This window comes from Schistocerca gregaria, chromosome 7 (genome assembly GCF_023897955.1).
Source record: "Schistocerca gregaria isolate iqSchGreg1 chromosome 7, iqSchGreg1.2, whole genome shotgun sequence".
Classification (NCBI taxonomy): Eukaryota; Metazoa; Arthropoda; class Insecta; order Orthoptera; family Acrididae; genus Schistocerca; species Schistocerca gregaria.
This window is the reverse complement of record NC_064926.1, coordinates 36,890,214-36,915,665: the sequence shown is the minus strand read 5'-3', so window position 1 is coordinate 36,915,665 and position 25,452 is coordinate 36,890,214. Positions and strand designations below refer to the sequence as shown.

Genomic DNA, 25,452 nt, shown 5'->3' with positions numbered 1-25,452 from the left:
TACCGTTCCTATTAGTGTTGTATTGCGTAACCGTTGAATAATGTTTACATCTCGGTGGCACCTTAGATGGATATACCGTATTCGCCGAATATTTACTGTTTGCATGACATACGAGAGAGGATTGTGATCATGTGCTTCGATAAGTGCCGATGTGATAAGGAATACCATTCAGTCCAAGATAAGAAGACTGCAGCACTGCATTGATACCAATCGTCATCACTTCGAACACCTTCTGTAAATGGACGTTCATGCCACCTTTATGACCTTCGTTCACCGTCAACGACCTTACTGTTACACGTCACTGGATTCGTCTCGATAGCCGCTATCAGAGAATAAACTATAGCATCCCATTAAAAAAAAAGTTGACCTTCATATCTCTGAAGTGACCCCACCTAGCAACAGAAAACCAACTTCATATTATGGCCCCCGTTGTCCCATGCAATATTTGTCTCACAAACTTTTCAGCTACTATCATTGTTTTGGAGTTATTCTAGGTGGCAATAGTTAGTGACTCACCCTTATATAAAAGAGAGAGAGAGAGAGACGCACCCCTATATAAAAGAGAGAGAGACAGAGAGAGAGAGAGAGAGACTCACCCTTATATAAAAGAGAGAGAGAAAGAGAGAGAGAGAGAGAGAGAGAGAGAGAGAGAGAGAGAGAGAGAGAGAGAGAGAGGAAGAGAAAGAGAAAGAGAGAGAGAGAGATTTTAAAAACTGATATGTAGCATGTCATTTCAGCAGTCGCCATGCAGGTGCTCCCATGGTAGTGACCATAGACTTGTTCGCCACTACATACTAACCTTGTAAGTAGGCTGTTTAGGTTTTTATGTTGGTAACGCCACGTAGCGCTCTGCATGAAAATCACTGACTGTGCTGTGTGCAGTCTGTGGCTGGTTTGCATTGTTGGAATATTAGCTATTGTAGTGATGGGCTGTTGGATGTGAACAGCCCTTACCGTTGCGCAGTTAGAGGTGAGCCGCCAGCAGTGGTGGATGTGGGGAGAGAGATGACAGAATTTTGAGAGCGGACGGTCTGGGCGTGTGTCCATCAGAAAAAGTAAATATGTAATACTGTATATCATGAACTGATATATATAAGATGACTTTTGAACATTATTAAGGCAAATACATTGTTTGTTGTCTATGAAAATCTTTCATTTGCTAACTATGCCTATCAGTAGTTAGTGCCTTCAGTAGTTAGAATCTTTTATTTAGCTGGCACTATTGGCGCTCTCTGTATTGCAGTAGTTCGAGTAACGAAGATTTTTGTGGGGTAAGTGATTCATTAAGGGTATAGATTATTGTTAGTCAGGGCCATTCTTTTGTAGGTATTTTTGAAAGTCAGATTGCGTTACGATAAAAATATTGCGTTCAATTTAGTGTTGATCAGAATAAGTAAAGAGAGAAATGTCTGAAAACGTTCAGTTCTGCTCAGCTGTTTGAAAATCAAATAGCGAAAGAGGTTTATCAGCACAGTAATTCGTTAATTTTTACGAGGTGATGTTTCAATCTGAAGGTCTCTGTTTTCACATTTTCAACATCATTTTCATTCCTTACTCAAAGTTTGAGGGAGAATTTGGATTCATGTATGATAAGGTGGTGGTAAGGATAATGATAAAAGGGTTAATTATGGTGATATACGTCCTTTTGACGTATCTGAGGATTAAAGGGTTAATAATGATGATATACGTCATTTTGACGTATCTGAGTTGCTGAAGAGCAGCTAATTGGAGCAACTTGTGTAACAAATTACGACACAAAACTACATACCACTCTGAAGGCATTGCTTATCACTGATATCAGGTGGAAGCAGGTGAAATGTCATACTTTCCTGAAATGCATCATTTACAAACTCAAAATGATAGATATAATTTATTTTATTTTTTGTACGAAATATTGAACATTTTAGTCGGTGAGACCTATGAGGAGGTGACCCTGGTGAAGTGGGGCAGCGTGTTGAGAGGCGCCGGGTAGTCGCTGAGCCAGGTGGGTCCCTGTATGACAGGGTGCTCGGGGTCCACCTCGTCCCGCCACCTGCCTCTGGGCAGGTAGACGTCGCGTTCGTATGTGTCGTGCTGCACGATGGGCGCTGCCAGGAGGTCCTCGCCCAGAAGGAACTCTGCGCAGAAGAGAAGACACATCACTGGTGCTCTATTTACGTCATGCTGAACCACTGCCTGCGATGTTGAAATACTGGAAAACAATGTTATAGTCTGGATGTTTCTGGCTCCAGTTGATGTTACGCTAGAGAAAATTGGATAACGTGCAAAGTGGAAGGATTGGATTCTTCAAGAGAATCAAAGTATGTTATTAGACAAGGAATGGTGCCAGATATGTGACACACTGGAGAATCCTCAAGGAAGCTATATATTTACATAATAGAGGCTACCATTTTCCTTTTACCTCCACTGATCTACACTGAGCAGGATAATAACTGCTCATGTGTAACTATATACCGGGTGATCAAAAAGTCAGTATAAATTTGAAAACTTAATAAACCACGGAATAATGTAGATAGATAGGTAGAAATTGACACATGCTTGGAATGACATTGGCTTTTATTAGAACAAAGAAAAAAAAACAAAAAAACAAACATGTGTGAAAAATCTGTTATCTGTTGCGCGCGTCGTTCGGTGATGATCGTGTGCTCAGCCGCCACTTTCGTCATGCTTGGCCTCCCAGGTCCCAGACATCAGTCCGTGCGATTATTGGCTTTTGGGTTACCTGAAGTCGCAAGTGTATCGTGATCGACCGACATCTCTAGGGTGCTGAAAGACAATACCTCACCACAGCTCCGGACATGCTTTACAGTGCTGTTCACAACATTATTCCTCGACTACAGCTATTGTTGAGGAATGATGATGGACATATTGAGCATTTCCTGTAAAGAACATCATCTTCGCTTTGCCTTACTTTGTTATGCTAATTATTGCTATTCTGATCAGATGAAGCGTCATCTGTCGGACATTTTTTGAACTTTTGTATTTTTTGGTTCTAATATAACCCCATGTTATTCCAAGCATGTGTGTCAATTTGTACCTATCTATATTATTTCGTGATTTATTCAGTTTTCAAATTTATACTGACTTTTTGATCACCCGGTACTTATCCCAAAAATAACGAGTTAGATCTTGATAAGATTTCGAAGGGGTAACACAGTAGGCTGCTTCCTTTGAATGTTGAGAAACGTAAAATTGTGCGTCCCATAAAACGAAAAAACTTTGTCTCCTGTGACTACAATATCAACGAGTCACAAGTGAAATCTGTGAACTCATACAAGTACGTGCATGTAACAATTTATGGGGATACGAAACAAAAAGTTCACGTATTGTCATCTGTGGCTAAAGCAGGCGGAAGACTTCAGTTCAGTGGTAGAATTCTAAGCGAATGGAATCAGTCAACACAGAAGATAGTTTACAGAACACTTGTGCTTCACATCTAAGAATATTACTCAAGTGTGTGATACTCAAACCAGATAGGACTTACGGGGGATAGTAACGTGTACAGAGGAGGGCAATACGAATCACAGAACAACGTAACAGAAATGCTGAGATACCTGAATTCGCAGACATTTCAAGGTAGATTACTAATTATCGCACGAAAGAGTACTTGCAAAATTGTATGAACCGGTATTTAGTGAAGAATGTGCACATTCTTCATCTTCCTACTTATTACTCCCATAGGGACCGTAAAGATAGAGTTAGAATTGTTACGGTGTGGTCAGAGGTATTTAAGCAGCCATACTTTTCGCGATCCATACTGGAACTAAACGAGAAGGAATCCTAACATCTGCTACCATGCTGAGTACCCCACTACATGCACTTCAGAGTACTATTCGGTATACGGAAATCGGCTTCAAAGCGTAAGGAACATCTTTTAAATATGACTGCTTTATTACTTTTTATTATGTCCTGTCTGTCTTTTTTTGTTTTTAAGCATATCTAGACATGTTAGGGGAAGCGGAAAGTAACGTCGTTTCTGCGCGTGTCTATATACGTTTGTCATTTATCAGCTCTTGTGTACTTCAAAGTCGTGATAAAGACGTTTTAAGGTTAGTCTCTTGTTTACTGGCAAATCATTAAATCTTAAATTTTGTTTGCAGTTTATGGTGAAATGGCAAGCCAGATACCAGAAGAGGTACATATCCGGTATCACTTGCTTTTTGAGCTTCGCAAGTGTAGTAACGTAATAGTTGCTGCCAAAAACATTTCTGATATTTACATGAATGCATTAGACGTTCGGTTCTCTAACTTCAGATACGGTAATTTTGATCTTTCTGACACCTATCGATCAGGAATGCTAACAACTTGAGACAGTGACATGTTAAGGGCGGAAGTGGAACCAAATCAGTGCCAGACAATCGGGGAACCGTCAAACACTCTTAATCAACCTTGGTCAACCACCCACGAACTTTGCAGTACTTTGGTAAAGACAAAAAACAAGCTAACCTATCCGCAATAAGCAAATAATTGCTTCAGTGACTCGGCAGAGAAGCGTTTTTTGATCGCTTTATCAGTGGAACTGAAACATGGGTCCACTACGATAATCCAGAACACAAGAGGCAGTAGCTCTCTCCGAATGAATCACCACGGAGTATAGGTATTACTCCCTAGAAAGGCTCTCGTTCATTCTGAAGTGCTGAAATCTGGAAAAACTGTGAATGCAGGCCTTTACTTTGAACAAGTGGATCGAGTAAATCAATATTTAATAGAAAAGTGCGCTGCTCTTGTCAACAGAAAGGCAATTTCCAGAATGAGTGGCGTGTGCGCTGACATGAAACTTCCTGGCAGATTAAAGCTGTGTGCCGGACCGAGACTCGAGCTCGGGCCCTTTGCCTTTCACGGGCAAGTGCTACCCAAGCACGACTCACGCTCCCTCCTCACAGCTGTACTTCGGCAATTATTCTGCAACACGATATTGCAAGACCGCGCCGCGCAAGAGGAAGCCTGTAAAAAAATAATGAATTGGGATGGGAGGTATTGCCTCATCCTCCACACTTGCCCGATATTGCGCTATCCGATTTCCATTTATTGCGATCATTGCAACATTTTCTAAGTGGCAAAACAAAAGTGAAGATGTGTATGATATCCAAAATGCTATCTCCAGATGTTTTGCTCAAAAACCAATTGATTTTTGTCGATCAGGCGTTGAAAATTTGCACATTATGTGGAAAAAGGTTGTTGATAAGAAGAGTGATTACATCACTGATTAAAAATAAAGAATCTTTAACAATTTACCTGTTTAAATTCAATGAAAAATACGACATTACTTTACGGACCAAAAAAATGGCTCTGAGCACTATGCGACTTAACATCTATGGTCATCAGTCCCCTAGAACTCAGAACTACTTAAACCTAACTAACCTAAGGACATCACACAACACCCAGTCATCACGAGGCAAAGAAAATCCCTAACCCCGCCGGGAATCGAACCCGGGAACGAGGGCACGGGAAGCGAGAACGCTACCGCACGACCACGAGCTGCGGACTTAGTGTACGGACCCCTTAAGACATTTGATATCTACGTGTCACTTTATGATGTGTGGCTGAGAGTAGCTTGAGTGCCACTGTCATCAGACGTTCAAAATTCCTCTGGGAGAACGACTGTTGATAAGCCCCCATAAGAGCTCGCATTGCAGTGATTCTGCCGTCGTGAACACTTCACTATATATGTGTGTGAGGAGGGAGATTGGACGGCGAGGCAGAGGCAGTAATATCGTAATATGTATCCTTACATTATTTATTCTTAAGACCTCTTTGTGCTGTACAAAAGCTCCGAATTTAGCACATCACTTCACTGATGCCCTCATGCTCACTAAATGAACCCATGGTGAAACGTACTGCTCAGAGATTTCATCATCTGCCACGAAGACCTCAACGCAACTTACCTTCAAAAACATGAAAAATCATACAGAGAAACTAGAAGCAATCGAGCTGCTAAATAAATAAATGCTCAGTGTGAAAGCAGCTCAAATGTATAAAAACGTTTGCTGAAGGCAAATGATCGTGACGGAACGTCTACAGTAATTTAAATGCAGCGTGCATGTCATGTTCCATAGAATTGTTATGTTTCAGTTATCAGTATGAAGATGGCAAAGGAACGTAAAACAAATTCATGGAGATGGTATTGCTACTGGAGACATCGTAAAAGGAAGAATACAATTATTCACGTATGAACCACCAAGCGTTCTATGCCACCACACGATAACGAATTTAACCACAAATTAGTCAAGAATCCTATGAAAGTATCAAGAACAGTTACACGATAGTGTGAATTACGTGGCTCCCCTAGAACTCTACTGGGAATGTGATTTGTAGCTCACATGCTTTGAGACTTAGTATCTCAGGATTCAAAACATGTTAGAGCCTACCACTCACAACAGCTCGTTACGGATCTGTAATCGTTGCATTGAATTAATACTTCAAGCTGCGCAGTGTTAGTTCGTATTTCACTGTAAAACACAGCTCGTAACAAACCTATACAGAAAACAATCTCAAGGCAATGCTGCACATCAAAATCTCTTCCAATAAGAATGTGCCAGCGTAGAGCTGCACATACAGAGCCATGCATCCAATGCCAAACAAGAATCACAGACAATTCTCATAAAGGAAGGAAAAAGCTAACATTTTAACATTACACTCACGTCCACGTTCCTCTTCTTCACTACATGTCTTATCCAAATCAAGCTCTTGTTTCACTATTCCTGCTATGGCTACACTTCGCATTTTAGTAATTTTTGTGCATTTGTTCAGAATAAATGTAGTGGAGTCTCAGTTAGTTTTCTTCAAAACTTATTGTTCCACACAAGCTCTGAATCTCGGTCTAGCGTAAATGATAAAAGAGGATTTGTTCCTCTTTTCTTGCCTAGCAGTGCTGAATTCTTCCTTTAAACAACAAGTGGGATGCAGCTCTCCTGACACCACCAAAAACAGCTCAGTATCTATAGGTCGTATACATTTCATGTACTGGCACACATAAATCACCAGTTCACAAATAGATCGCAGTTTTCCTGGCACCAGTAAAATAGTTCCTTACTAAAACGTCCATAGTCGAAAGAACAGCGCTAAGCATATGGTACCATTTCGGACTATTGCCCAATTTCATCCAAGAACCACAATAAGACACTTCGGCTAGCAACAGCCTTCATGCAACGGAGAATCAAAGACACCTCATAAACTTGTCTAAAAAAAAAAAAAAAAAAACCACAGCGTCACATAGTTCCCGCATCTACTTTGGAGCGAATTCATATCTACACAAAGCAGTTTCACTTTATAACTTCATCTTCACAATATTCACTACAGCCAGGAACATTCACCCCAAACAAATATCAACCACAACGACAGTCTAGAGAAATCATCACTCGTCATACAGAACCCATCTGATGATCTTATGCAACATTATTTATTCCCTGACAAACTTATCATGGTTCGAAATCTCAATCACATCCGATTTATTTTCAGTGACCATGGTCACTGTGAAATACTTGCCGGCCGCGGTGGTCTAGCGGTTCTAGGCGCTCAGTCCGGAACCGCGCGACTGCTACGGTCGCAGGTTCGAAACCTGTCTTGGGCATGGATGTGTGTGATGTCGTTAAGTTTAAGTAGTTCTAAGTTCTAGGGGACTGATGACCACAGATGTTAAGTCCCATAGTGCTCAGAGCCTTTTGAACCATTTTTTGTGAAATACTTATTTTAATTTGTTTTTCATTAGTGATTGTTAACAGATGACATTAATTCAAACAATCCCACATTCTTCATGTTCAGTTCACTTTCATTAGCCATCGACATAGGTACATTTTTTCACGGATGACTGTAACAACTTCCACACCTAGGTCGACTGGTAGTAAGAGAACTATACTCACATAGATATAGGACAGAAACCTCACTTCACCTAAACAAACGAGTAGCAATACACCAAGTATAAAAGAACTGAAAAACGTAGACCTTCACAACATATCACTACACACTTACAAATTACATACACCAAGTATTAAATATCACTGAATGGAAAAATATTTATTCATGACCTCGTGGCATAGTTCAAACCAACAAACTAACATAAATCGTTCTACTGCATCACCTTAACATATCATCCAGTATTCGCAAACATCCAGTACCAACACATCAAACAAATCATCAAACATCACCAAGAAAAACTGTATGCAGCAAGTAGGGAAATTATTTCATCACTTGAATAAAGTAAGTGAAAGAAGAATATACAAAACAGCCACACGGAAAGCATAATCATAATCTCGTCATCGATGTGGTCAATCACTGCATACTCTGTAATCATATACTGTCACCCACAAAGAAGAAACTATCTTGTATGAATACTAATACAAACGAGTCGTAACAAGTGAAAAAAAAGAAACTCTTCGAGGATAGCACATATTATCTGCCCAGTTGCCCATACAAAACGAACAACGATTAATTAACATACATACAAAGAAGGCTGGGTACTCTCATCTGAGTACAACATACACTCCTGGAAATTGAAATAAGAACCCCGTGAATTCATTGTCCCAGGAAGGGGAAACTTTATTGACACATTCCTGGGGTCAGATACATCACATGATCACACTGACAGAACCACAGGCACATAGACACAGGCAACAGAGCATGCACAATGTCGGCACTATTACAGTGTATATCCACCTTTCGCAGCAATGCAGGCTGCTATTCTCCCATGGAGACGATCGTAGAGATGCTGGATGTAGTCCTGTGGAACGGCTTGCCATGCCATTTCCACCTGGCGCCTCAGTTGGACCAGCGTTCGTGCTGGACATGCAGACCGCGTGAGACGACGCTTCATCCAGTCCCAGACATGCTCAATGGGGGACAGATCCGGAGATCTTGCTGGCCAGGGTAGTTGACTTACACCTTCTAGAGCACGTTGGGTGGCACGGGATACATGCGGACGTGCAATGTCCTGTTGGAACAGCAAGTTCCCTTGCCGGTCTAGGAATGGTAGAACGATGGGTTCGATGACGGTTTGGATGTACCGTGCACTATTCAGTGTCCCATCGACGATCACCAGAGGTGTACGGCCAGTGTAGGAGATCGCTCCCCACACCATGATGCCGGATGTTGGCCCTGTGTGCCTCGGTCGTATGCAGTCCTGATTGTGGCGCTCACCAGCACGGCGCCAAACACGCATACGACCACCATTGGCACCAAGGCAGAAGCGACTCTCATCGCTGAAAACGACACGTCTCCATTCGTCCCTCCATTCACGCCTGTCGCGACACCACTGGAGGCGGGCTGCACGTTGTTGGGGCGTGAGCGGAAGACGGACTAACGGTGTGCGGGACCGTAGCCCAGCTTCATGGAGACGGTTGCGAATGGTTCTCGCCGATACCCCAGGAGCAACAGTGTCCCTAATTTGCTGGGAAGTGGCGGTGCGGTCCCCTATGGCACTGCGTAGGATCCTACGGTCTTGGCGTGCATCCGTGCGTCGCTGCGGTCCGGTCCCAGGTCGACGGGCACGTGCACCTTCCGCCCTTCCGCCGACCACTGGCGAAAACATCGATGTACTGTGGAGACCTCACGCCCCACGTGTTGAGCAATTCGGCGGTACGTCCACCCGGCCTCCCGCATGCCCACTATACGCCCTCGCTCAAAGTCCGTCAACTGCACATACGGTTCACGTCCACGCTGTCGCGGCATGCTACCAGTGTTAAAGACTGCGATGGAGCTCCGTATGCCACGGCAAACTGGCTGACACTGACGGCGGCGGTGCACAAATGCTGTGCAGCTAGCGCCATTCGACGGCCAACACCGCGGTTCCTGGTGTGTCCGCTGTGCCGTGCGTGTGATCATTGCTTGTACAGCCCTCTCGCAGTGTCCGGAGCAAGTATGGTGGGTCTGACTCACCGGTGTCAATGTGTTCTTTTTTCCATTTCCAGGAGTGTACAAATTTTAGTGTTGCTAAATTCTCCCACACTGAGGCCTGTTCTTACTTCTGTGTGAAGAAGATGAACACTGTTATGTAACTTCCTGGCAGATTAAAACTGTGTGCTGGAACGAGACTTGAACTCGGGACCTTTGCCTTTTGTGGACAAGTGCTCTACCAACTGAGCTACCGAAGCACGATTCACGCCTCGTTCTCACAGCTTTACTTCTGCCAGTACATCGTCTCCTACTTACGGTAGAGCACTTGCCAGCGAAAGGCAAAAGTCTCGAGTTTGTGCCTCGGTCCGGCACACTGTTTTAATCTGCCAGGCAGTTTCACATCAGCACACACTCCGCTGCAGAGTGAAAATCTCATTCATGAACACTGTATTTGATCCTCTTGTAGTTTGGTTCTACATCATTCAGTGAAAATAGCACAGTAAGGAATTCATACAGCCTGAATGGCAATCATCCAGGTGCAGTTAACTAACACTCAAATGCACCAGAGTGGCACAACTAAATTTATGCACATCCATCTGGGAACCGCAACAAACATACATCATGCTTATCTAATGATGTGGTCTCTCTTGACACTACGTACCTTGTCAGCATTGCACTAAGAGGGTCACCATTTGGCGTAGCCTGAATAGTTCTGAATTTATATCTCCGCTCCTCAGGATCTGGCTCATCTTTATGACCAGAATTCATATCAAAATGGCTCACATGAGGTTTGCTATAACAAGAACCCTTTTTCCTGAAAGTATTTGTATGGAGTGTAGCCATGTATGAAAGTGAAACATGGACGATAAATAGTTTAGAGAAGAAGAGAGCAGAAGCTACAAAAGAGTGCTGAAGATTAGATGGGTAGATCACGTAACTAATGAGGAGGTACTGAAGAGAGTTGGAGGGAAGAGGAATTTGTGTCACAACTTCACTAGAAGAAGGGATCGGTTGCTTGAACACGTTCTGAGGCACCAGGGAATCATCAGTTTAGTATTGGAGCGAAGTGTGGAGGATCAAAATCGTAGAGAGAGATCAAGGCACGAATGCACTAAACAGATTCAGAAGGATATAGGTTGCAGTAGTTATTCGGAGATGAAGAAGCTTGCACAGTATAGTGTAGCATGGAGAGCTGCATCCAACCAGTCTCTGGACTGAAGACCACGACATCAACAGTAAGTAATATTTAACTCTTATTTCGGATCAGCTTTTCGACATTGTAGCTACGTGGTTCAAAGATGTTGATGGCATCCGTCTCGATTCCAGGTAACTTTGCAATAATAAAAGATTTCATTAAAATACTTGAGTTCATTACAAAAGTAATAATATTCGGATTTTTTCCCTTCAGGACTGGCGGGCAGATTTTATGTTTGGTATTTATTTCGGATGGGAAGACTAATGTTGACTTCGGTGTTGTCTCATCCTGATACAGAATACTCTTGCTTGTTCAGTCGATATAACTCAAGTTATTCAGATGATATCGCAGGTAGGCAGTGGAAGACCGAACCCCATATCCACCCAATACTTCGGATAAATTTTGCGAAAACATCTTACAGCAATTTCAGTGGAGGTAAAAACACGGTAATAAATATTGTTATCAGTAAAATGCCTGTCCAGTTTCATAACAGATTATAACGCTAAAGAGTCATTGCACAATAATACTGTAAAAGTCACATCTTGTTTGAAGTAAAAAATTTGCGATACGATGAGGAGTTTAATGTCTTATGCGTTATCTGAATATACAGTGAAATATTTTGGAGCATTTTACCTTTGAATACTGCTGTTAAAACTGTATAAAATTTTTTTGCGCAGTGAAGATTTTTTTTGTGAAATAATGTGGTTGTGATTCATGAATAGCCAGATGTCAGTGTCCAACGGACGCAATATTTTTACAAATGAGTCCACTGCTATTATCAGATGCAATGATGGCAATGTGGTCATGCCCCAAAGTCATGCTGACAGACGCTGCGAACGCTGGGAAAACAATCTTATTAAAGCAGGATTATGTTACTAAATATCTGACAAGAGACAAAGTAGGTGAGATTATACTACCACATGTGGGGGAGTGAGAAATTCTCCAAATCGCTCTCTAAATTTCAAACACTGAATTATTGAGTAAAACGCTCCATACCTTACATTACTCTAAAACGCATATGAACACAAGAGAGGTCTCCCACTAACGGCGTTTGTAGTGACTGACTTGTATCAAGAAAGCAAGAGAACCATAGCTGCATTCTATCCATCGTACACAGGTCCAGTTCCAGTGTATAAGCCATGACACTTTGAAATGTAAATAAAAGAGGAATAGATACATGTATTTAAAGCCAAATGTTATATTTCAAACGAATAAGGACCTCAGAAAGATAACATGTTAGCATGAACACTTTAATACATTTGCACAAATAAATAAAATTTACCTCGTATATTAACACTACATGAAATTCAATGGAAACAACTCTACCTCCACTGTGGAATAACCTGACGTTGATCACTTTTTCTCGTAAAGCAAGCCACGAGCATATTGCAATTCTTCAACTTCGCTTGGCGTACTTCATAACGAAATAGTCCATGTGTGAATGGACAGACGTCAGTGTCCAAGTGACCACATTGCCATCATTGCACCTGATAATATCAGTGTGCTCACTTGTAAAAATATTGTGTCCGTTGGATGCAGACATCTTACCATTCATGCGTGAAATAATTCGTCACAACCATATTATTTCACAAAAAATACCTTCGCTGTACCAGAAATTTTTATAAAGTTTTAACATCAGCATTCAAACATAAAATGTTCCAAAATATTTCACTATATATTCAGATAAGCATAAGACATTAATTCTTCCCAAAGTATTACAGAAACAAAATCCTCTCAATTACAAATCTGCACAGTATTCAAAAGAATGTTCCTTGTGAATATTGTGCACATTAGCAAGACTACTGGACAAAAATGTGTTCAAAATAACCGATAGAAAAATGAGAACCATTTTCACCCATTCACTAAAAATAACTTACTCTGACGGTCATTTCATTAAATCTTACCACATGTTGACAGTTTACCCACAGAATGTACTGGCTGAGATTAAAATATCTGTATAATGTAATGGATGTACACCTTAGCATCAGATATAACGGTAAAAGTACCATGCAATGAAAATAGTAAAATGCATACAAGTACCACTCCCAGCATTAATTGTCCTTTAAGTAACATATATGTTTTTCCGAAAGAATGCACTCTTCACAAGCAGAATAGTGACAGTGAAGATTAAATGGGTAGATCGTATAACTAATGTGGAGACACTGAAGAGAACTGCGGAGCCAAAAAATTAGTGACAAAACGAGACTGGAAGAAGGGACTGGATGACGGGATACATTCGGAGACATCAAGGAATCGCCAGTTTAGTATTGGAGGTAAGTCTGGAGGGAACAAATTGTAGAGGGAGAGTAAGAGATGAATACAGCAAGCGGATTCAGAAGGATGAATGTTGCAGTAGTTCTTTGAAGGCTAGCACAGCGTAATCATGGAGAGCTGCATCAAATCTGTCTTTAGACTGAAGATCACAACAACAACAACAACAAAAAAGGTTTCGCTACGTCTGTTAAATAAAAACAAACTGGATTAGACAAATAAAGTAATACATGAGCAGAATGTTTCGTGCAACAAGTATACTTCACATAAATATGTGAGGTTCATAGAACACTGATCTTCCACAGTATATGAACGAGGGCTACCCACAAAGTACATTACGTGTTCGTTTGTGTCCGTTAGGGGTTGGGCTAGCGCGGCCATCTTGGTGTCATGGCATTCCGCCGCTCAGTCGGCATCCTGCCGTGCTAGTGAGATGTTCGTGCTGTTCTCCGCTGAGTTACTGTGACAGTTTGAAACGTCAGCGTTGATTGAAAATGCCGCGAAGTGTGAAGTGTGTGCTTTAATAAGGTTTCTGACTGCAAAAAACCGTACACCGATAGAAATATCGGCAGCTTTGTGAATTGACTGCCGAACTTGTCGAAAAAGTCGATGCCGCGGTCCGTGAAAATCTTAATTTCACAATAGCGGAACTCTCTATGAGTTTTCCACAAATTTCACGAAGTTTGTTGCACGAAATAATTACCGAAAAGCTTGGTTACCACAAGTTTTGTACAAGATGGATACCAAAAATCTTGACAGAGATTCACAAAAATCAGCGAATGCCTGCAGCGTTAACGTTTTTGGACGCTTACGAGAAAGATGGCGACTCATTACTCGATCGCATCGTTACTGGTGACGAAACATGGGTTAAGCACGTGAACTGCTAGACAAAATTTCAGTCAATGCAGTGGGGGCACACAAATTCCCCCCAAAAACCCAAGAAATGCATGCAGACAATGTCGGCAAGGATGGTGATGGCGACTGTCTTTTGGGACAGAAAAGGTGTGATTTTTGTGGATTTCCTGGAAAGGGGCACTACAATAAACTCTGCACAACCTCAGAAGAGCACTACAAAACAAGCGCAGGGGAAAGTTGGGGTCAAAGATCTTGCTGATTCACGACAACGGCCGGGCCCACACGGCAAATGCCAGTCGTGAAGTTCTCGAATCTTTTAAGTGGGAGTTGTTTCCTCATCCGCCGTACAGTCCCGACTTGGCACAGAGCGACTTCCACTTATTCCCAGCAATGAAGAAGTGGTTGTCTATGCAGCTTCAAGAAGAGGTAACCACGTGGTTGAAGGCGCAAGCGGCCGAATTTTACGGCGAAGGAATTTCCAAGCTCGTCCATTGCTACGATAAGTGCCTTAATTTAAATGGCAACTATGTATAAAAGTAGTATTTAAGTGTGGCTTTCATCTGCATATAATAAAAAAAATTCCAATACTTTATTTATTTTTAATTCCAAAATGTAATATACTTTGTCGATAGCCCTCGTAGAACAGTACACACACTGTACTATAATATAATATTCTTCGAAGAAGTATACTAATAAGTAATGTCCCAATATTCTTTGCAAAATGTCTCACTGTATAAGCAACAGTAAATGATGTTTTATCTGCACAGCTGGTGACCGAGAGGACATGAAAAGCCCATGTTAAAACCGATAAACACTGGCAAAACGGGATCTTGGCTGACAGGAATAGCAAATTATTAATCAGAAGGTTTCAGCAAAAGGTCTAGGGTAAGGATCGAGCAATATCAGCTCCGCTATGATGGTAAATTCTGGATACATGTAAGAATCTCTACAGATAGCTACCCTGTTTGATATGCCCTCTTTTGCATTGAGAGGTTTTAACTCTGCAATTTTTGTTAAACACTGTCTGACTATATTTTAATAATAAATTGCCAAGGAGAAGGCTTACTTTACACACGGCGTTGATCTATGGGCGTAAATGAACGTTAAATTTCCTAACAGCAATTTTATGCCCTGACTTCCTAAACATGTGAATAGACAACGGCAAGTACAATAAACATACCATGTGCAATGAGCGTACGTGGCTCAGTCTGTTGTCTTAACACCTTCCACACCAAGCATGAAATCATAATGTACTTACGTAATAAATGCTGAATGGAGCATGATACTATATATAATCAGCTGCCATCAAATTCTCGACTCACCTTACGTTTTAAAACCTATAAGATCATGTAGATAATCTAGAAGTAATCGTGCTGCTGGACAAATAAAAGTTGATTGTGAAACCACACGTTTGCTGAAGGCAAATGATCATAGCAGGACCTCTGTGGCAGCTTAACTGCTAAGTGCACGAGCATTTGGAATGTTGCATGGAATTTTTACGTTTCATTTATCAATTTAAGTATATGTAAAAAACTTCGGAGAAACGTTGTTCCAGTTAGTGATCATTTGAACCCAAGATAACTCATAATATAAGGAAGAATACAATTATTCATATATGGGCCTCTTGGCTATCTACGCCACCACATATTAACAAATGTACAAAAAAAAATCAATGCTCCGAAAACATCAAGAATAGTTAAAAGAATCCTAACGTGAATTGTGTAGCTCGCCTACGAGTCAGACATACTTTTGGTTTCTGTCTCATGTGCATCGTAACAGAGTATATTACAGTACAAAGTGTGTTAAATTCTCCCATTCGTAGTGGCTCGTTGCAGACCTGAAATCATTGCACTGAATTAATAAGCTAAGGTGCGTAGTGCCTGGCCGTAGTTAGTAGTTCGTATCAGTAATACACAGAAGGCAGTTTCATGGGAAGGCTGCACATTAGTCTCTTCCACTTAATACGTGTCAGCACAGAGCTACACACTTAGCGCCACGCGACCACCACAGACAGGAACCAAGAGCACGTCTCTCTTGTCTGCCTTTGTCCTTTTCGAACGCTCGCCAGGCATGCAGAGTTCTCACAGCCCTAGATTCTCCCCGTGAAAGAACGTGGCCCAGACTTTCATTAACGACTGATCAGAAACTGTACTCACTTTGGACATCTATTTCTGACCGTGGTACTTATTACTAGTGTGCTCGCCAGCTAGCAAACGGAAAATAATGAAGGCTGAAAGTTCTCATTTCTGACGAACAACTTCCAGCCTACCGCTACCATGGTCGAAATATAAATCCGTAGGATATTTGCCATGAATCGGAGTTGGATTCACCTTTCTTACACCTACTTGTGTGTGCTGGTTCCAATTTAAATCGCTTCGCACACAGTCTGTATATATCTTACCGCTTTGATTGCTGCAGTTACTTGCTTACTTATCACACCAACGAAAAGCTATGACTCTTTTCACTTACTTTTGGCAGTAAGTTGCTTTTGTTTATGTTGAGGGTTTACTGTCCGTACCTTCACTAAGCATAGATGTTCTTACCTCTTAGTGATCTTGCCGTTTTCTACATACTCAACAACAACATCGCCACTGAATATCCCCACGAAACTTCCCACCTCATTCTGCACATCACGTACATACTGCACGTAATCAACAGAAACGACCTAGTAACCTTTCCTTGGAGTAGTCCCGAAGATCGTTGAGAACAACGTTCTGCGAATTAGGTGCTAAAACGACCGCAACTCTAGTTAGAAAGTTGTCCTCATATTCCATAAGCTCGTATCTTCTTCACTAGTCGCCAGTGAGGAATTGTACTGAACGCCTTTGAAAGTAGAGAATCGTGGCCTCTGTGTAAGTGCCCCTATCTACTTCCTTCTCGATTTCACACGACAACTGAGTGCTGATTTATAAAATCGTCGTTTGCATGATCTTTACTTCACTACAGAAGAGATTGATAATAAGCATGAAATATGTGACAATTAAAGAAAATTGTGGGTAGAGCCATTTTCATGTTGAAGTGAAAAATATTTGATAATTTCCGCACAATGACAAGAAAATTGTAGGGCTATTTAATCACTCGCGCGTGCATAGCAGTCAAGAAAAATGTAGAGCTTACCTGAATCGATGGTGAGGGCCGTCGAGTCTGTAGGGTCGAGCCACCAGATAGGAGGGTTGACAGGGGTGCCTTCCTTCACTGCCCGCTTCATGGCTTCCACAATACGAGGTGCGTGCATCGTGTGCAAAGCTGTCATGTTGCGGAAGATCTCCACCGTCTGTAACATCACCAGCAAGTACCATTCAGGAGGTGGCTGGACCAAAATTATTCCGTGTTTTTTATTGAATGGTTTGCAACAAATTTACCATTATTGAACTACACTGGCGTATATCTCTGTATTTAGGGAATGATAATGGAAAGTAGCAAAATATGCAAAGCAGAATGCTACCGGACTGATCTAAAGTGGATTAGTCGTGTATGTCCGGGCAGTGTGCAGTTTCTAGTCTTCCCATTCAGCTGGGTTAGAAGCTGAGAAAAAAAATTGCTCATTTGAGGAATGGTTGTGCAGAGTAGAAAATGTCCTCACTTATAGTTTTAAAAAGGCTTTCACTTCTGTTGAAGCCGGCCAGAGTGGCCGAGCGGTGCTAGGCGCTACAGTATGGAACCGCGCGACTGCTACGGTCTGAGCACTATGGGACTTAACATCTGAGGTCATCAGTCCCCTAGAACTTAGAACTACTTAAACCTAACTAAGCTAAGGACATCACACACATCCATGCCCGAGGCAGGATTCTAAACTGCGACCGTAGCAGTGGCGCGGTTCCAAACTGAAGGGCCTAGAACCGCTCTGCCACCGTGGGCGGCTATGGAGGGGCATGTGGTACAGTTATAGTGTATCATGTTATTTATAAACTCCATAAAGTCATGAAACTAGATTGGCATTTATCTGGTAATAAATATGCAACCAGTCGATTTTTTACGATTTATTCAACCATGAACATGTTTTCGAGCCTCTGCAGGTTCATCATCAGGCGTTACAAGGACATTATGTTGTGGACCTAGTGCAGCTAGATGCAGTGCTGGTGAGGGCACTGCCTTGTGGTGTTAACATCAGATTGCTTCTTATAACGTGCGTTATTAAGCTATGTACACAAATAAACACAGTATTTAGCTACAGTTGGTTTTGCACTGATCACAGGATTTACTGAAGAACTACAGACGATAAAAATTATACAAATGATGAAAGTGCTGGTAGAGGTGGATAATTTCTTATATCCCTGGAGTGTCTGTCTTTAGATCTGCGTCGCATTCAGTATGTCCCTTTGTGAATTTACTAGGAGATGATTCACGGATTCCTGAACTACATCCCCAGCTCCTGAAATTAAATCTTCGTCATGGTTAGCTTTCTAAATGACTGTCTATAGACTGGCAATTCGTCGGTCGACAAATTCTCCTGCAAGGCCATAAATGGTTGTATTAGTTTGCAGTTCGATGCTTTGGTCAAAAGTGTTCCTGTTAAGTCATAGCTTTTGTCACGAGAGTTTTCCGAAAGCTACAGATGACGAAATAATACAGTTTACAAATGTTGTGCTTCATTCTGAAAGAGGTGTCTCATTTGAAGACACACTGACAGTTGAGGGACGCCGCCATGTTCTCCAGGACCTGTGACACTTGTGGGGGGAGGGTGGGGGGTGAAATGGATGTTAGCTGAAAGGCCTTCCCACTACAAACAGACGGGCCTCTTGTTAAGATGCAACCTTCTTGGGGGCTCAGAACATAGAGAAACACGAGGAGGCACTCTCAGCAGTTTTTTTTCCTCAAGAACACCTGGTGTGGAAACCGCTAAGGAACTGTCCACTAACAGTGGCTTAGAGTGAAACAAGAGGTAGCATGGAAATGCTTCCTGCATTCCTGTGACCAACGCTAGCAATCATCTGGGGATTTTTCCAAACAGGATTAAAAAGGTTGGCATCCTGTGTTAAAGACTGATAAGAAGTTATACAGCATCAGTCGTTCATTGCGTGAGACTGAAAATTGAACGTATCAATGACAGGGAGGTCTAATGGGAAATTTAGCATCCTAAAGGTACAAAAGTGGAGAAAAAATACTTCATTGTTTAAAATTAAACACCCTAAAAAGTGTTTCAAACACAAGATCTTCAAAAATGTAATCAAATTTTCGGGACTGCTCATAAGAAAGAGATATCACTCCTAAAGGCAAACAGATCCAACATATCTTTAAACCCACATTAGATAAAATTGGAGCATTGAGAGTGATGTCATTCATATTGGCATGGAAGAAAACACAGTTTCAGGCTCTAACAGCCAAATAAATCAATGTATTTACGAAAGCAGAAGTTGGAGACAAAGGAGGGCGAGAAGGATAAGAAGATGATTACAATAAGGAAGATGATGATGATGATGGAGAAGATGATGATTCTGAAGAAAAAGAAGAAGATGAAGATACTCATGATGAAGGAGAAGAGATTATTAGATGAGGAAGATGACTCTCCCTATTGTAATACAGTCTCCAACGAATCGTCAACAGCTATCGACAATGACCACTATAATAACCTGAAAGAAATCGTAGAATGATTAGTTTCGTTACTGGCTTTGAAAGAGACAGGCAGTGATTCACGTGATAATGAAATAATACGAGGGTAATCCCAAAAGTAAGGTCTCCTATTTTTTTTTATAAATACATAGATCTGTTTATTTCTATAATTGTTTACATCAGTTTACAGCTTGAACATTTAGCTAATTTTCGGCATAATTACCATTTCTGTCGATGCATTTTGTAGACGCCGTGGCAGTTTTCGCATGCCCATGTCATACCAGCTCGCCGTCATGCTGTTCAGAAAGTTATGAACCTCTTCTTTCACCTCGTTGTCGGAGCTGAATCGCTGGGACCACAGTTAACGCTGACAGGTACTGTGAGACTCTGGAAAACTCAAATGGGCAATTCAGAACCGGAGAAGAAGAGTGTTGAGCAAGGGTGTACACATTCTCCACGACAACACTCGCCCACATATCGCTCGGCAAACCGTTGCTCTCCTCCAACAATTTCAGTGGAACATAATCACCCACCCACACTATAGTCCTGACTTGGCGCCCAGTGACTATCACCTGTTCCCTAGGTTAAAAGAACATTTGGCCGGAAAGCGATTCATCTCCGACGACCAGGTGAAAGAAGAGGTTCATAACTTTCTGAACAGCATGGCGACTAGCTGGTATGACATGGGCATACAAAAACTGCCTCAGCGTCTACAAAAATGCATCGACAGAAATGGTGATTTTGTGGAAAAGTAGCTAAATGTTCAAGCTGTAAACTGATGTAAACCATTGTAGAAATAAACAGGTCTATTTACTTATAAAAAATAGGAGACCTTACTTTTGGGATTACCCTCGTATCTATCGAGGAGAAGAACTGATTCTTGCTTGAAGTTTATAATGATCACAGAAAATGAAGTGAATGACTCAGCTGCAGAATGGTAAATTGCATTTGAGAATATTGTATCTTACATAAATAACAAAGATAACTAGTGATAAACGTACTCCAGTGAGCCAGATCCTTGCTACGATGTGGCTGAATCAAGACTGGGTAAGACGATTATAGGGGGGGGGGGGGGGAGGATACATGTTTGAAAGCTACACTTTTACTTTGTTTTTGTGTTTTTTGTTTATCATTCGCTATTTGATGTATCAAGGAGACGTATTTGCTGGTGTTAGACATTCTTATCATATTGCTATGCTAAATGCATCCCAAGTACAAGAAGATGATGGATAAATGGTGAATTAGCCGAAACCGCCTTTTTGTGCGCATATGACCATGTCATTCATTCTTTTGGTTATCTTCGTCGACAAGTGCACATTAAGCTGTATATTCGATCAGTAATAGTGGTGATACATGTTTTACAAAGTTATAGAATTAATTTTTATGTATTTTATGAATTTATGCATGTTACAGAGATCAGACTCTGCTCATCTACTAACGTATAATGTACTTCAGTAGTGCCAAAGTGACCAGGAATAGTTTAAGTGATATGGACGATCTGGATGTTAAAATATTTAATTTTAGGCTCTTTTGTGCTTGCAGAGTGTGGTACAACAATCTTAATTTGGTCGTTAACAGTTGCTAAAAGTTTTATCAGTAGCGTGCACAATGTGAATTTTTAAAAATATCATAGAACAATTGATGTATGACAGTAGTGCCATATGTGTCTCGTGGTCCAAATCTTAGTATTTTGAGAAATTGTACGATTTTGTTTTGTTGCAAAGTTCGAATTTTTGTTCATGATCAGCAGTTACGTATTATTACAAGCAATTTGTATGTGTTTAATACTCAATAAATTAAAATTTTACTTTGGGTGCAAATATTTTATTGTAGAGATACCGACACTGAATCTCTGTCCGTTGCACTGTCGTCTTTAGTGACGTTTCATCTCTGTTTTCGTTAAACACCTGTCATGTTTTGATGTTTGTGAACATAACAAAAGTTCTTATTGTGTATTGCGAAAATATGAAGTTTAAGTGATTAATCACAATAAAATCACACCAAATCACTGCCTCCCATCCTTTCTAAAATGGTTTTTGCACAATTTGGTTGTCTTTTGGCTATATTGTGTGTGAATGTATTGTTTTTACATCATGTAATTTCATTAGATTGTTGTCTTATTTAGTAGTTGATTATGGGGTATACACTTTCAGGGATCCTTCTCAAGATAGATTCAATTGGTAAATATTGCGGTCATCATCGAGAGTTGTTACTGTAATAATCTTTACTAGCATTAATCATTTGCAGTTTATTGTGGAACATGGTACATTACCTTCTTCCAGCTTAAAATAGTGTTTTCTAAATTGAAACATTTTTGAAAAACTTGTAAAACCTTCAGGAAGACCTGAACCACCAACAACATAGAATCAGTTGAAATGTCAACACCTTTTACGCATTTCAGGTGCCGAGATACCACTTTAATACTTGCAAGTATCATAGAACAATGTAGATCTTGAAATATTTAATTTGAAGATGTATTGTGCGTTACACTAATAGAAGGCCAAAAAACGTGAACTACATTATCCCTGTACCTGGCAGTAATTAAAACTTCCTATTTGTTAGTATGTTTGACTGTTTAGCATGCTATATTACATAACGTGTATTTTCTGCAGTTTTTCGCCTCATCAGGTTCCAATGGAAAATGTTAGTTTGGTGTGTTATTTGTAACAATTTAGGTATGGAAGTAGCATTTAGCCACTGATTTTACTGTTCAAAATCATGTTTTAGGTTCAGTTTAGTTAGACACACACACACACACACACACACACACACACACACACACACATACACATGTGTACATGTACGTAAACATTGCATTATTTTTGTTGCTGTTATATTTTCGTTGACATTTTAGAACTGCAGAGAACACTGTGAACTGTACCTGCATCATAGGAAAATTTAGATGTGGAAAATAATTCATTTGAACCCCTCGATTGCGTTACACCATGTGTGGTACACAGGTACAGGTTCACTTGTACAACTTAACCTAACCTTTAAGGCCACAGCATAAACACTGTGTATGTGTTAGTTGTATGCGAATGCTTGTCTTATTGTGTGTATCTGGCGAAATATAACGGCACCTCATGTAAAGACAGCATTTTTAGGTTGTTGACGTAGTTTTACCCACATTTTAGACTTGGAAAAAACATTGTGACACTTGACAAAGATCGTAGTACAATTTAGACGTGGAAAATAGTTAATTTGAGGATACAATCTGTCTTACACAATGTGTGATACGGTACTCATACTATAGACATTGCCAAACATATGTTAGCAACTCAACCGAAAGGTGCAAAGCACCAATTTATTTTACTTCGCATTTTGAAGTTTTGCAGAAGGGTAGTGAAACACATGTGCATCTTCTTGGTATATGTAATTCATTAATTACATTGCATAAGCGACCACTGGTTTGTAACCATTTATGGAAAGAATGGCTTATTCTCGTTGTCATATTCCATGCTGAATGCGTCTAGTTTCCTATTAAATTTACAAATGTCAGTTGAAATTTGCTGATGACGCCATAAAGTGTTTGAAAAACAATTTTTTTTAGTGAAGAATGAAAAAAGTTGGCATTGTATTTTTTAACATGTGCAAGGAGTGCAGAATGTGACTATGAAATACAGTGTGTGCATGCGCAATTCAGAAGCATGTACCTTTGAACATCACCATTTTTCGCAAATCTTTGAACATGATACTATTTCAAATGAATGTTACGTAACGTTTCTGAAATACTCCATGTCAGACGCACATTTTTACGTAATTCAGTTACTTAACTGCCTCTTTTACATAGTACTCTGAGATTGACTGATGAAGGGGAGGGAGAGGAGAGTGGGAAAGGGGAAGGGGTTGGGGAGTGAGGGAGAGGTGGTACGAAGCACAACGAGGCTACTTCCGCTATCTTGCATTCTTTTAATTTCCTGCCATCCGCCATTTTGGATTTTTGGATTTCCCACCAGCATCATCTTGGATTTGTAGCCGACTGCAGCGCCGAGTAGCAGAGGAAACTTGAACTATGGATCGAAGTCCTCATAGATATACCACCTAGATGGTATGGCGGTAGTGCGAAGAGAACCATATCTTGCAAAATTTTCTCAATGGAAAAATCAGATGAAGGTTGGTGATCGTTAATACCAGAAGTGAGCTTATCCTGTCGCTATCTGTTTTTAAGTTTATTCTGTCCATTTCTGCATGACAGTACGATGTATTCCTGTTGTTGCCATAGCGGAGAAGAGAACACAAAAATTCACAATAATGAAACGTTTCCTGACACTGTTATTTGGCATTACTCTTCACACACTGTCACTTGCGACTTTTGTTCACTGTTTAATATGTAATAATCCACAGTTCATGTGAATAAACCGCTGACTGCTCCAGTTCTGATGATTTATGTGTTCTTTTTGCAAGAATGTTCTGCCCGAAATGGCAAGAACCTGGCCACTTTCAATATCGAAGACCAAGGATTGGACAGTTTTTCTTAGAGGGTCCTTCCAACCTGCAAGTCCAGTTACATGTGCCAAAAGATGTGAAGGTTTTGCAAAAAAATGACATTGCCTTGTGTTGCTCATAATATTTCAGAAATTGTTGTCTAATAACACTTTTATCTGTATCATCAGTGAAACATTTGTAATTTCTGTTTCACTTATTGCGCTTTGGAGCAGATACTTGTATGCTGCTCCACTCGTCATCACATGTCCGTCCTTCTATAATTTGCCCTCACCTGACCTTACTTTTGCCTGTGAGCAATCGCTTGCATTTTCCACCACCTTCTCTGTCCGCAGAGATGTTTCCTGTGACCCGTTTGTGCGACTGGACTGCGAGGTAACAGTGTGCACCACTTTGGTGGGTAACCAGTTCGCCCTGCCGTTTGATACTTACTTCGGCAACAGTACTGCCTAGTTTACTCTTCGTCCTCAAATTGTATTGAGCTTCTGTCTTTAGTCGGTTTCCCTGCGATGTTAGTTGTACGTTAACGGAAGTACACTGCGGCATCGATAGGTTTCCTGCTGAAGTTAGCTAATATGCGGCTCTCGTCTGCGCAGTGTAATTGCGGCACAACGGTACTGAGCTTTGTGATTCCTTCTGGTACAGTAGGTTCTGCTTCTGCGAGCTGTTGCATTGCTCCACATTTGGTGTGGTACCTTTTGGGGGTGGTATATCGAGCTGTTTCGTTGTTGTAAAAGTATTATGATGACAGTGGTTTGTCACGTGTCGCTAACAAGCAAAAATCCAGATGTGAGACACTCAGGTCGGTACCAAACGTTGTATGTAGATAGTGTATCAATCAAAACACCAATTTATAGCGTGCTGTGTGCTGTCGTCCGGTAGAAGATGCGTAAACGGTAATTAAAAGTAACACGAACACTACAGAGAACAGATGGGCAATTCGGTGAGTGATCAGTTTCAGGGATCTCTCGTGGGTGCGTAGGTAGACCACGAGCTCGTCTTGCCAAAGGTCCCGCACTCAATCCTAATGAAAATTCGTTTTTAACTGTTTACGCGTGAAACTATTAGATGGGATAACACTTCCCTGACATGTAAGAGGACTTTTTGGAATTTGCAGCAATGTTATTTTGGCAGTCTACTTTCCCTTCGTTAGTTGAAAGTACCAAACCTATGAAGTACATTTGTATAGATAGGTCCGGTGTTCTGTCGGACATGTGCGACAGAACAGACACCATTCGTGATGCTAGTGAATTTGTAGTTTCATAGAATACACATAGACAATCGGAACAGTAGAATAAGGCAACAATTGC

At 41.0% G+C, this 25,452-nt stretch overlaps 1 protein-coding gene across 1 annotated transcript in view; it reads right to left on the bottom strand.

Moving 5' to 3' along the window:
* Positions 1-1,890: 1,890 nt before the first annotated feature.
* Positions 1,891-25,452, bottom strand: part of LOC126281784 (myogenesis-regulating glycosidase-like) — a 100,449-nt gene continuing 76,887 nt past the window's right edge. The window contains exons 5-6 of the mRNA XM_049980990.1: positions 17,267-17,423; positions 1,891-2,117 (exon numbers count right to left, since the gene is read on the bottom strand). Of these exons, the coding sequence (XP_049836947.1) occupies positions 1,918-2,117; positions 17,267-17,423 (357 nt within the window). The 3' untranslated portion in view covers positions 1,891-1,917. The remainder of the gene's footprint in view (positions 2,118-17,266; positions 17,424-25,452) is intronic.